This window comes from Excalfactoria chinensis, chromosome 1, assembly GCF_039878825.1.
Source record: "Excalfactoria chinensis isolate bCotChi1 chromosome 1, bCotChi1.hap2, whole genome shotgun sequence".
In the NCBI taxonomy this organism is placed as follows: Eukaryota; Metazoa; Chordata; class Aves; order Galliformes; family Phasianidae; genus Excalfactoria; species Excalfactoria chinensis.
This window is the reverse complement of record NC_092825.1, coordinates 123825534-123837583: the sequence shown is the minus strand read 5'-3', so window position 1 is coordinate 123837583 and position 12050 is coordinate 123825534. Positions and strand designations below refer to the sequence as shown.

Sequence of the window (12050 nt, the reverse complement as noted above, 5' to 3'; positions counted from 1 at the left end):
TTTAAAGAATAAATTAATTGCACTGATGGCTTCTTTTTTTTTTTTTTTTTTTTTTTTTTTTCTGTAATTCTTTCCCTACAGGAAATAATATCCTATGTATACTAAAAAAAGATAAGATATAATAACATTAGTTCATTCAAAGTGTTTTATGTTTGTGTGCTTGAAGTTAGGCCCCATTCTAGGTGTATAGATATTTTTCACAGGTTGAGCTGAAAAAGATTTTTCAGTAGGTCATTTGTGTCAGGAACATTGTGTGCCATTTGGCACTGTGCTTTAGGATACACTGAGAAACTGACCATTTTTTCTTATATCTATATGAAAACCTGCAGGTTTTGCAAGTGTCAGGGTCATAGGGCTGTATGACAGCAGCCTTATAGCTATACAATCAGAACTGAAGGTTCTGGTCAGAACTGATTTTGGTCCAGGCTGAGGTTGCCAGAGCTGCAAATGACTAATTTATTCAGTCAGGAATAATTTATACCAGTCTAAGAAAAAGGGGAGGCTTTGTCCTGTTTTACATGTCTATTTTCCAGAGTAGGTGTTACCATTCCCAGCTGTTCATTGCTTCCTCCTAATAGAGCTTTTCACATCTCTATTTAACCAGTTGCGCCCCCTAAATCATTCCAACATAAAACAACAAATTATTGAAAACTGACTCGCTTGATTTTTTTTGGACAGAAAACAATTTTTGGATGGTAAATATTTGTAAAAGCGACTGAATCTCCTAGTTTGAGGTGGAAGCACTGCTGCAAGGAAGTGCTAGGACAAAGGCTACAGATGATCTGAATTTCCCATGAGACTGCATAAAAGCAACAGGCATGGGGTTCTCGAGGCCTTCTAAGAGACAGTGGGCCTTTATTTAAACCACAGGATAGGAAAGGCCATTTGCATGAACCTTTACTCCCCTAAACTTCTGATCATTTCTCATCCCATTCCACCCAAATAAGTAAGCATTCATGAGAAATGATTGTTACTTTTTGTGCAAATTCATTTCTGTCTGCTCTCTTCCAAACACCAAAACACAGGTGCTGTACTTGATCTCAGGAGGAAGACAACCTGTTCAACATTGCAGCCTTTATATATTACTTCAAAATGACTTGTCCTGTTTCTCTCTGTCCCTCTCCTGCTCTAATAATTCTGAGAAGCCACCAGTTTTAAGAGTACTCTAGTTTCCAGCCTATACCCCCTGATGGATCTGAGGGAAAAAATAAAAAGGAGGTGCTAGAGAGATTCACTTTGAATGAGATTTTAGCTGCAAAGTCACTTAACTCTTCCAGAATTTTGATCCCCCTTTCTAAGTCCTTAACTTACACAAAAAGTGCATTGTCATCTGTTCAAGGTGTACTAACACCGGGTATGAAAGCCATCTTCCTAAAACATCTGTGTTTCAGTAGCTTATAAACCTTCTGCTCAATGACAGAATAATTATATTATCAAAAATACTCTCTAAGAATGATTCCCTCATGAGCCACAGCTTTATTTAAGCAAGAAAACCGTATGCCAACCACTACCTGATCTCTGTCAGCATCTTTTTAGGGAGTGGTTGTGTCAGCTTTAAATCTTAGTGAACGACAAGGAACACCTTTCAAGCCAAGGGCTGCTCAGAGCATGGTAGCAGGATCAGAAGTAAGGAAAATCTAAAAGAACCTTTAATAGGACAAATACAAACAGACAACACTAGGTCACATTTTACAGATAATTCTGTATTAAAACCCTTTTTGCATGAGGTCAGCTCAAGACTGAAATCTGCAAGGTTTGCTACAGGAGTTCATAAAACTAACAAACGTAGCCATGTGGCATCTTGTGGGTACAGCTAACATTTTCTGAGAAAGGAATATTCAGTCCTCATTCCATTTGTGTGAGTGCCAGAGTGCTCTCGCAACCTGACAGACCCTAAGAGTTATTCTGTGACCCCTTCTACCTCCAAGGCAGTGTGAAGGGAGACTAAGAGGTGTCTAACAGTTTGTATTACTAATTTTCTGGAGGCAGATTTCATACCCTGTCCCTGAGGGTGGTTATCCACACCACACAGCTCAGATTTAAAGTAATTAAAATCAAAAGTAGGGTTCTGATGATAACAATGTGGCTCTCCCTGCCTCACCCCCATTACCAGCATGAAGTTCAGAGAAAAAAAATGTATTCTTACATTAAGGTTGTGAATTTGAAGTAAGACCGTGAGAGTGAGATATTCCAAGGCTGTATCCAATGGCTGTGATTGCTACCTCATTAAACTCTGATAGAAAATTAAAATAAAATAAAACTTTCTTATAAATAAAGTCAAGTGACTAGAAAATAATATGTATGTGGGTCACCTCTTTTTGGACACATCAGAGACCTGTTACTCCCAAATTGCAAATGGCCTCTTGACTCTTGGGATGCAGTAAGCAAATATTCCCTGCTTACTGCCTGTATAACAGAAGCTATAAATCTGTCTGAGCAACACACTTCCACATTTTGAGAGTGGCACATGGTAAAATCTGAGTAATACAGCCAAAGGCAAGCTACTGAAATTATCCTGTTAATTAGCTGAAATGAATTGCAGACTCAGTGCACCAAAACTGCCCTGAGTATGACTGCATTAATGTGAAGAACTAGCATCAGGGAAACATTTCACTCCCTGAAATTAATGAGTAATTTTCTAACCTGTTGGCAACTACTCAGGTTAACATGAAGGATGGGTTTTACCCCTTTCTGAATAACTATAAGTAGTAAGTAATTTCTATGCTGGAAAGCTAAATGCAGACAGGAGTATTTGGCTGAGGGAAAAAAATGGGACCATAAACACCCTTTCAGCAACACCATCTAAAGTCATCTAAGTGCTCTTTAAAAACTTGGCATCACAACCCATTTTTAACATGCTCTTTGAGGGACTGAGGCCAAGAGTGTTAGTGTGATTCACCCCAGAACACCTGAAGAGTCAGTGGGAAAATAAAAATAGAATTCAGCTGTAGGATGAGAACTGTGTTTTGTGATCTCCAGTTATACTCTTCTCCATTCAGAGGGGAAAGGATAGCTCTCTGCTGTTTTTACCTGTTTCCGGTAATCAAAATGATCTTCTCCTAGTGTTCACAGTCAAGAAGAGCCAGCAAGCATCTGAAGAAAAGTTATGATCTGCAAAATAAGATGTTCTTTTTCTTGAGGATGAAGGGAATTAAGTTGAACCAAAGCCTTCATCTGAGATCCCCCCTGCTTTATAAAAATATGGCTATAATGTATAATATGAAGAGGCAGTTATTATACCGCAACTTCCCATGGCAGCTTAAAAAAATGTAGTGGGTATCAAGGCCAGTGATGCTTTGGTATAAAAGAAGTTAGAGATTATGTTTAATAAAAAATGAGCATTGCTCTCCTTGTCATTTTGGCTTAAGTTCATTCCCTAGAATAATAAAGCAAGTGCTCAAAACAGGTGCTGGACCAGAAAGGTGAAGAAATGAAGTTTATAAACAAGTGATATCTTGGGTAAATCAATACACCTTTTCCTACAAGAAAATAAGAAAAATTGAGCCTTCCTGACCAAATAGTTTCTAATGCTCCTGTTACTTCACTTGACGTGCCACTGCACAGTAAGCAGCTTTCAGACAACTGTTACGTTAAATAACTGTTTATGCCATCGATCTAAAGGTTAAAGTGTTCTCATGCATTTTGTATACCTACACTGATCTACTGGAAAATCCTTTTTGATTTATCAAATATCCATACTATCTTTGGTGAGGAGTTTGCTAAGAGAATATAAATGTCACAAAAGTGGAATTTATACACAAGCATGTTCTCCTTCTCACACCTATCTGCCAGAAAGTTTTGAACCCAGCTTACTTCAAAGCTGTTCCTGGCTGGTGTTAGAATTCTGTTGAAATAGTTCCAAAGCACTGCAAATTTCAGTAACAGATTCACTGCTCACTTCACAGTACTGATATCTCCTCAGTGAGAGACTTAACAATTTCATCTGTCAAAGTTTATTGCATATGAAACCACTCACCAAACCGAGTTTTCTTAACATGATAGATAAAATAAACTAAGGGTAAGGAATCAGATATTCTCTTTGGCAGTGGTGGGTTTTTCATTTTTTTCCCTTGTACATATCAACACATTCTGACTTACAATTGCATAGGAATATAAAACTACATCGTTTTGTACACTTCTTTCTCTTTGCTCTCTGTATGTGTCCTCATAGGACTCATTTTAATATTTCAAAACTTGTATCAATGTGTCAGGTAGGAAGTTGAAACACTAGAGTGAATTTTTATTTTTTTTCAAGCTCATTCTTTGTCTAAAGTCTGAGCTGGAATCCAAGTCTAATCCTCAGTCTAAACGAAGAATGATTCTTTTATAATGGTCATCATACTATGAAAATATTTTATATTAATACTGGAAGTAAAAATCTGTTTGTTTTACCTTTGAATGTTTCCAGCTCTGTGCACCCCTCTCGTATGTCATGCCCTTGACATAATTTCAAATGTGACACATAATCTGGAAACTGTGATGGTTTGTGATATTCTCAAATTTTCTGTCCCCTGAGGCTTTATATTTTGATAGCAAAATGTGATCCATTGTCAAAACTATTGGGGCTGGATGTTATTAGTTTCTTAAAATAAAATAAAATAAAATAAAATAAAAATAATAATACAAATAAAAATAAAAAGTGGCTCCCCAGACCTGAAACATTGCCATACGGGAAGAAAAAAAATGAATTTATAGCTAACAAGGACCAAATCAAGGCTAGTGAGTCAACATTTATTGCAAGTGGAAATCTTTGCATTTGACTACTATGATGAATGCATAGGGTTTGTGTGTGGAGCTTTTAAAATGTTCATTAGCTACAGAGCTGTTGTTGAGGGTTCTGGAGATGTTACTGGATCATGGCAGCCATCTACGTTGTGATACAGTTGAGAAAAAAAAATATTTTTGTAGTATCTTTTCGATGTTGAAGATATATACAAAGTCTAAAAGCATCTCTATGCTGAAGTTCAGTAATGTAATTGTAGTTCATATGTAGACTAGCATTAGCAGCAGTAGAAAATTAGCAAAAATCACAAAACCTGAGAAAAATCTGCAAAGCATTCATTCATTCTGGGATAACTCTTTTTTACTATTTGTGTTGTTGAATATGTGGTTAGATGAATCAGCTAGCTTAAAGTTTGCATGTACTACAGTGGCTGCTCTGGGTTCCAGTGCAAGACAGTGCAAATACTGAGGAAACACGCATTGAATACGGTTGTTTCCCACGGAAGGAAGATTTTCATCATTTCCCACTTTCTACCAGTGGTGTTTTGATCTTGATTATTGGGTTGTGGCTTTTTTTTTTTTTTTATTTTTTTTCTTTTTTTTTTTTTCTTTTTTTCTTTTTTTCCCAGCAACATTTTTTTATTGTTGTTTCTATTTGCTATTTGTTGTAAAAGGAAATCCAGGCCCACACAATAGTCAGCATTTTGGCTCTTCCAGAGACTTTCTTATGGTTTGAATGAGGCAGGTTATTCTTGTGAATTGCTGTAGTTTCAAGTGCTAAAAATCAAAGGTGGGCATGCTTTACTAAAGAGAAAGTAGTCAAAGTAATCCACTGATACTTTTTGCTCTCCACGGTGCCATTTGTGGGAAGTAATTTTACTATAAGGCATAATTTAAATTATCCCCTGCCATTTCAAACACTATGTACTATTGCAAAATACCACTTTAACTATAAAAAGAAAGATTACCTTACAAGTATGTTTTTAGAGCAGGCTCTCTTTTGTGATTTATTTGAGTGAAGTCTTTACTTTTCTTTCCATGTCATTGAGAAGTTTTAGTTTTCCTATCTGAAGACTTGTGGTTCATAAGAAATGATTAAAAACATCAGTCCATAGTGGGAATGAGGAATTAACACGAATGATATAAGTTACTAAACAACCAAATAACTGACACCCCATAGACTTCATTCTAATACTGATTTTATTGTTTCAAGATATTTCACTCTAAGAAATCCCAATTACACTTATTATTTCTATATCAGTCTAAGGTGTGATGCTTCGTACAAATTGAAAAAGCTATTTCCATTAAGGTTGCATCTGAAGTTTGTGTGAGAATCTGTTTTCCTTTACCCAGAAAGAAGAGACAACATTGAAGCACTCCCAAGGAAGCAGGAACATGAAATTATATTTTCAATATTCATAACCAGCAGCAAAAGTTCTTTTATTTTCTTTTTCTCTCTTATTTATTTATTTATTTATTTATTTATTTTTATTTTGAGCACAAGATTTTTCATGAGAGGAGTATTGCTGTGAAAAACACCATGTTTTCATTTATATTTTCTAGGGGTTTTGCTCTGTTTGTTTGTACTAATGGTTCTGGATTCTTTGCTTGTTGGGCTTTCTTTCATTTTTCTTAAAAAAGTATAAGGAGATGAGCAAAAGTACAGTGAGGGACATGGGAACTTCTGTGTTGCAAAGACAAATATGAACAGCTGAGGAAAGCTTTGTTTACTAAATAATTCTTGCTCTGCAGTTTTTCGTTATTATAATACTACCAGACAAAATTAATTTCTTCTGAATATTTGTTTATACTTTGGCATTCTGTTGTGCATATTGTTTTAAGCCTACAGAAATGGTATTTCATAAAAGTAAATTCAGTTTTTCTCTTCAGGGATCACTACAGTATTGACCATGACAACTTTGAGCACCATTGCAAGAAAATCATTACCCCGTGTCTCCTATGTCACCGCTATGGATTTGTTTGTGACTGTATGCTTTCTATTTGTATTTGCTGCTCTTATGGAGTATGCAACCCTCAACTACTACTCTAGTTGCAGGAAACCAAACTGTACTAAGAAGAAAAAGTCGGTAAGACAGGAGTGTTTTATTGTCAAGACTGTGTCTCAGATGGTCGAGGGTCATTTGGTAACATCCTGTAATCTCATTACATTCCACTCCTCCTAGCTTTTCCCACTTCATGATATTACTTACCCTGGAAGCTGGAGGAAAGTAATTACCTGGAGTTCTGTTCTTAACAAAAAGAACCTGCTGACCATGAAGCAGCAGCTCTGCCCATGCATCCTTTTCCTCCTTGTTACCTTCTAGTAGTCATAAAGGGCTTCACTGAAACAGGTATCACAGCTTGTTATGCAATCATATGTACATTAGTGTATATTCAAATGCATTTGCTATGTTGTATCTTAACAGGTCTAGGAATATTTATGAACTTTAAAAATGGGATTCTGTGCATATCGGGAAACAGCACTTATTTTTAGCCCTGTGCTCAAATGTTCCTACATGCAAGAACAAAATCTTTATAAAAAAAGTTGCATTTTTGGACAAAAAGTCCTTTGCAATAATATTAAACCAGCTCTTTACATGTAATCATTTAAAACAGCAATACAAAGTAAAATAAAAAAACTATGAAGGAGGAAAATAAAGAAAGAAATGTGAATACTGAGAATAATCATTCAGAAAGTAGATGTGGATTGAAACAAGCATTAGAAAGTGATTGAATGAAGAAATAACAGAGGAAAAGGTTGAAATAATAAGGAATTAGAGAAAACTTGGAAACCAATAAACTAAGTTAACTCATGAAGAAATCCGTAATTAACTACTGTTTGCTAAATTAAAAAAAAAAAAAAAAAAAAAAAAAAAAAAAAAAAAGTAAAAAGGTTTGAATAAAGAATTAAAGTGATTAAAGTGGATGGAAACTAATTGCACATTCCCCTGAGATTCCATGCAGTTTCAAAGTTTGCAGAATATTTCATTAAATAATTTGAAGGCTCAGTATGAAGAGTTTTAAGGCATAATGCATTTAGAGATTTGTTTTAAGAAATGCTATTTAGTATTAGATGCATATGAAATGAAACTTATATTCCCTTCTGAATAGTTCTCTTCTTGTCTTTATTTAAGCTACCTGATGTCAGTTTTGGTCATGTGATGGTAAGTACCCTGTTTACTTCTGTGACAGCAATGGTGGCTAGATTGTATGGTTGACATTTATTTGCAATAATTCCTGAGAAAGCTGTAATGCTGTACTATACTTTACCCTGACTTCACTATAAACACTGCTTTTGCTTTTTTGTTAAAAGGTCAGTTTGTTTTTGACTGTGGTAGAGGAACATACCTGCCTCCTTCTATAAGGATTTATCAAATGATTTGGGAGAGAGAAGTGTCAAGTATAAATAAGAATTCTGTTCCTCTGCTTTACGTAATACTGCACTTTTTCATTACATTTTAGTAAAAATTAATAAGCACAAGTCCAACAAAAATGTATATGGAGTTTTAGTTAATGAGTTTTGTAGAAAATAATTTGTTTGTGTATATCTGCAAAATCTTTAGCAAACTTTCAGATGGATTTTCAAATACTTTGGGTTTAAAAGTATAATATAGTTAGGAGTATATTAGAACCATATCTAAAAATAGAATTAATTATATTCTTCAAATTTCCAGATAACTATTTGATTAAGCACAGCTGCAATAAAATTTAAATTGAGCACCCAATTGAAATCTAAAACTGCAATACATATTATAATATATATTTTTATATATATATATATATATATATAAAGGACACAGAATGTCAGTTTAGCAGCTAGATGAATGGTCTGCTTCCAGCTATCTGATGCAAACACAAACAAGGATAGAACTTAACTATTTCATATTTCTTGATTGTTATATGCTGAAGTGTATTGGTCACCATTCCTACTAGTTTTCTTACTAGTTTACCTTTCACAAATAATGTTATAAACTTAATTTTAAATAAGTTTTTTTAAAAGCCTTTCTGATAAAAAGGTTTAAAAGATTCTAAAAGGTTTTAAAGAGTTCATAGCACTGAAAGTCTGCATATTGACAATGAGTGCCTTATAAACGGAACTGAATTTATACACTTACTACTAATATCATTCCTCGGAAAGAATTTTGTGAAAGCTTTGGTCAATAAGGCACATTGAATGGCTAGTGGCAGTTTCCTTTTTTTGCAATTGAACAAGAAAAAAGAAATACAGTTAAAATGATACTAGGGTTTGTAGTCAGTCTTATCTGCTTGGAAGTTTACCTGCAGATTTCTTAAGTTTTTTACCCATTCTTCCTAATGTTATGACATGAGAAATGTCCTGACATTTCCAAATATAGAAGTGGGGCTTACTGTAAGTGTCATAAATTTGCATGTTCAAATTGCTGCAGAAGCTGAACAACATAACTCAATTACTCCCAGGATACTTGAGTTTTTGCCAACCTTGAAGTGATGCCACTTAAAAGGCTAAATTTCAGTAATCTTAGTCAATCTATGTTCAGGTAATCCCACCCCTCATTTTTTTCCTCCTAGAGAACACACATATACTGTATCTGAAATAATCTTATTAAGCTTGTTTTATCATTGCAGTTGAAAAGCTTTGCCCAAGGCACCTAAGCAGTGCCTTAACTTGGCAGATGTCTCAGGTAGTACTGAGATGGTGTCTGTTGTATGAGTACTGCTCTCCTCCCAGCCCCAGATCAGCAGGCTGGAGAAAAAGGCTCATGAAATCCAACAAGCCAAAGTACAAAGTCCTGGGGAAAAACATCTCCAGACACCAGTACACTATGAGATCCACTCAGTTAGAAAGTAGCTTTGCAGAAAAGGACATTGGAGTCCTGGTGGACACCAAGTATCATCTTTCTGGTAATGAGGAATTCAAAGCTAAATACATTATCAGGGTCCAGTCTCACCAGTGCCGAGTATGCAGGGACATCCTCCTGACCAGACTATTTGTGATGCAGGCCAGAATGCTGTAGGCCTTCTTGGCCACCTGGGCCATTGCTGGCTCATTTTCAGCCCACTGTCAAACAGCATTTTCAAATCCTGTATTGAAGTCATAGCTATTTGTTGCAAACTATATCTGTTTTTATAAATCATGGTAAGTTTAAGAAGTAGTGAATGCAGCTTATTTAACTTTGCACTCCACAGCCTTTCTGGAAATTCATCTGATAAGGCATCCTTAGATGGAAAGAAAAGATCATCCCTGAATCTAGAATTCCTGTGGTATTGACATCTAATTCCCAGCTCATCTTTCATGTCTCATGTGATTTCTCATATAATTGTTAATTGTGCATCATCCGTAAGAGTTTATCACATTGTTTTTTTTTCTTTTTCTCCCCCCAGAATTATTCTGTACTTGATATGAGACCACCAACTACAGTCATCACATTGAACAATGCCATGTATTGGCAAGAATTTGAAGAGGCATGTGTCTATGAATGTCTGGATGGGAAAGACTGCCAGAGTTTTTTCTGTTGTTATGAAGAATGTAAATCAGGCTCATGGAGGAGAGGACGGATTCACATAGACATCTTAGAACTGGACTCTTACTCTAGGGTCTTTTTTCCTACATCCTTCCTGCTCTTTAACCTGGTCTACTGGGTTGGATACCTCTATCTTTAAAAGTTGCCTGTAGTGCTGAAGACTGCTGTGTTTTCACACTGAGGAAAGATGGTGAAAGTGCAGCAAAAGTGAAGGACATGGTCAGTTTCATCCCGAATTATAAAGGCCACATTAACCTTCACCATCACAGAGTGTGATGAAGAATTTTAATTGCCTAAAAAGAAAAAAATGGAAGAATTATCTCCTTACTGCTATTCATTTTAAGGGAAAGATTCTTAAAAATTCAGCTGAATTTGTAGTGTAAGCAATGTTTATGAATAATTATTGTATATTAGAATTCTTATTATTCTCCCTTGACTTAGAAGCTATACACAGTTCAGTCAAAGGTTAAGTATGTCATTTTTGTTCTTCATTCCCATAGTTTCTTCAAAATGCTGCCATATCCCTGAGGCTCAGAGCAACACACACTGGCACTAGCAAATATGCTAAAGCCAATGAAACGACTCATTTGTATTTAAACTGACTTGAGTTCTGGGAAATATTTTCTTGATGATCTCCTTACAATAGAGAAACCATCAAAAGGCAGTAACATATGTCTCTGGTGAGATCAAAATAGAGAAGTTACATTCTGCAAAGGTCTGGGAATCATAGAATTAGCTGCTTACCTACATGAATTTATTTTAATTTGATGTGAAAATATCACAAGTATTTTGATATAATAAAAGACTTGCCTATCTCTGAGGCAGCTGTAGGCATAACTTCTACAGTTTTTCAAGATTTTAACTGTCTTTTTTATGTCTGGTTAAACACAGGATGGTCACTGATTTCTAAAGTACTTCTACTTGAAGCAGGACAAGATCCTTCTTGTTTATGTCATTGTAGCAGATCACAGTTGATGGGCCATGAGTAAAAATCACTATAATAGCACTAGTAATGCATCACTTTCTTCAGATTGAAGTGTACTAAAAAGTGCCCTCATTCTAATGCATTCTTATTTTTTCTCTCACTATTATTTTATAAAACTAAAAACTAAAAAAAAAAAAAAAAAAAAAAAAAAGTTGCCAAAGTACATTTTTATTTCTTCTATTTCTAAGCTTAATATTGCAGACCTGGATCCCCAGATCTGACCTGAAAATTGAATACTTTTTTTGAAAATTTAACTGTTGCCCTTGGATCAAAGGTGGAGTAGTTGCCATATGTAGCAAAGGTTGAAAGGATTTTTCCTGAACTACCAACCATGTTTTAGTCTAGAAACTTACTTTGTATTCTTCAACCTTCTGACAATTAAATTCTTAAAATGCACATTTTTTACAAAAAAAAAAAAAAATGTTTTTTGTTGACAAATTGAATTGCTTCTCTTAACGTTTCAATAATTGTATTTAAGCACAGAAAACGTTTAAAAATCAGTAAAAAGGACTTTCAATGGCAAATAGTTACAAATAGTTAATGATAAAATATACCTAAAAACTAAATTGTTTTTTTCTCTTTTGAAAGACTTGATAATTTTTTTTTCCTCACTTCAAAAGAAAAAAAGAAAAAAAAAAATAGAAGCAGATTTGATTGAAAAGCAGTTCATTTTCTCCTTTGAAGGAAAACAGAAATGCTGTCATGTTCTTTGGAACATCACTGCCTGTCAGTGCTGTTTCCCTATGTTTCCAGTGAATTTTAGTAGAGAAAAAAATACTAATAAGAAAGATAAACGCATTTTATTTTCTGTTTTTCACTTGTACAAAATATCAGAAACTAGA

The 12050-nt window shown here is 34.9% G+C and overlaps 1 protein-coding gene across 5 annotated transcripts in view; it reads left to right on the top strand.

Annotated features, from left to right (window-relative positions):
- Window positions 1-11333, top strand: part of GABRG3 (gamma-aminobutyric acid type A receptor subunit gamma3) — a 290601-nt gene extending 279268 nt beyond the window's left edge. For 4 of the 5 annotated variants that reach the window (XM_072335205.1, XM_072335195.1, XM_072335214.1 and 1 more), the window contains 3 exons: window positions 6613-6809; window positions 7857-7886; window positions 10084-11320. In XM_072335205.1, coding sequence (XP_072191306.1) covers window positions 6613-6809; window positions 7857-7886; window positions 10084-10362 — 506 coding nt within the window. In that variant the 3' untranslated portion in view covers window positions 10363-11320. Of the gene's footprint in view, window positions 1-6612; window positions 6810-7856; window positions 7887-10083 lie in introns of all 5 variants that reach the window. The other variant, XM_072335186.1, reaches the window with a different exon arrangement.
- The last annotated feature ends 717 nt before the right edge of the window (window positions 11334-12050 follow it).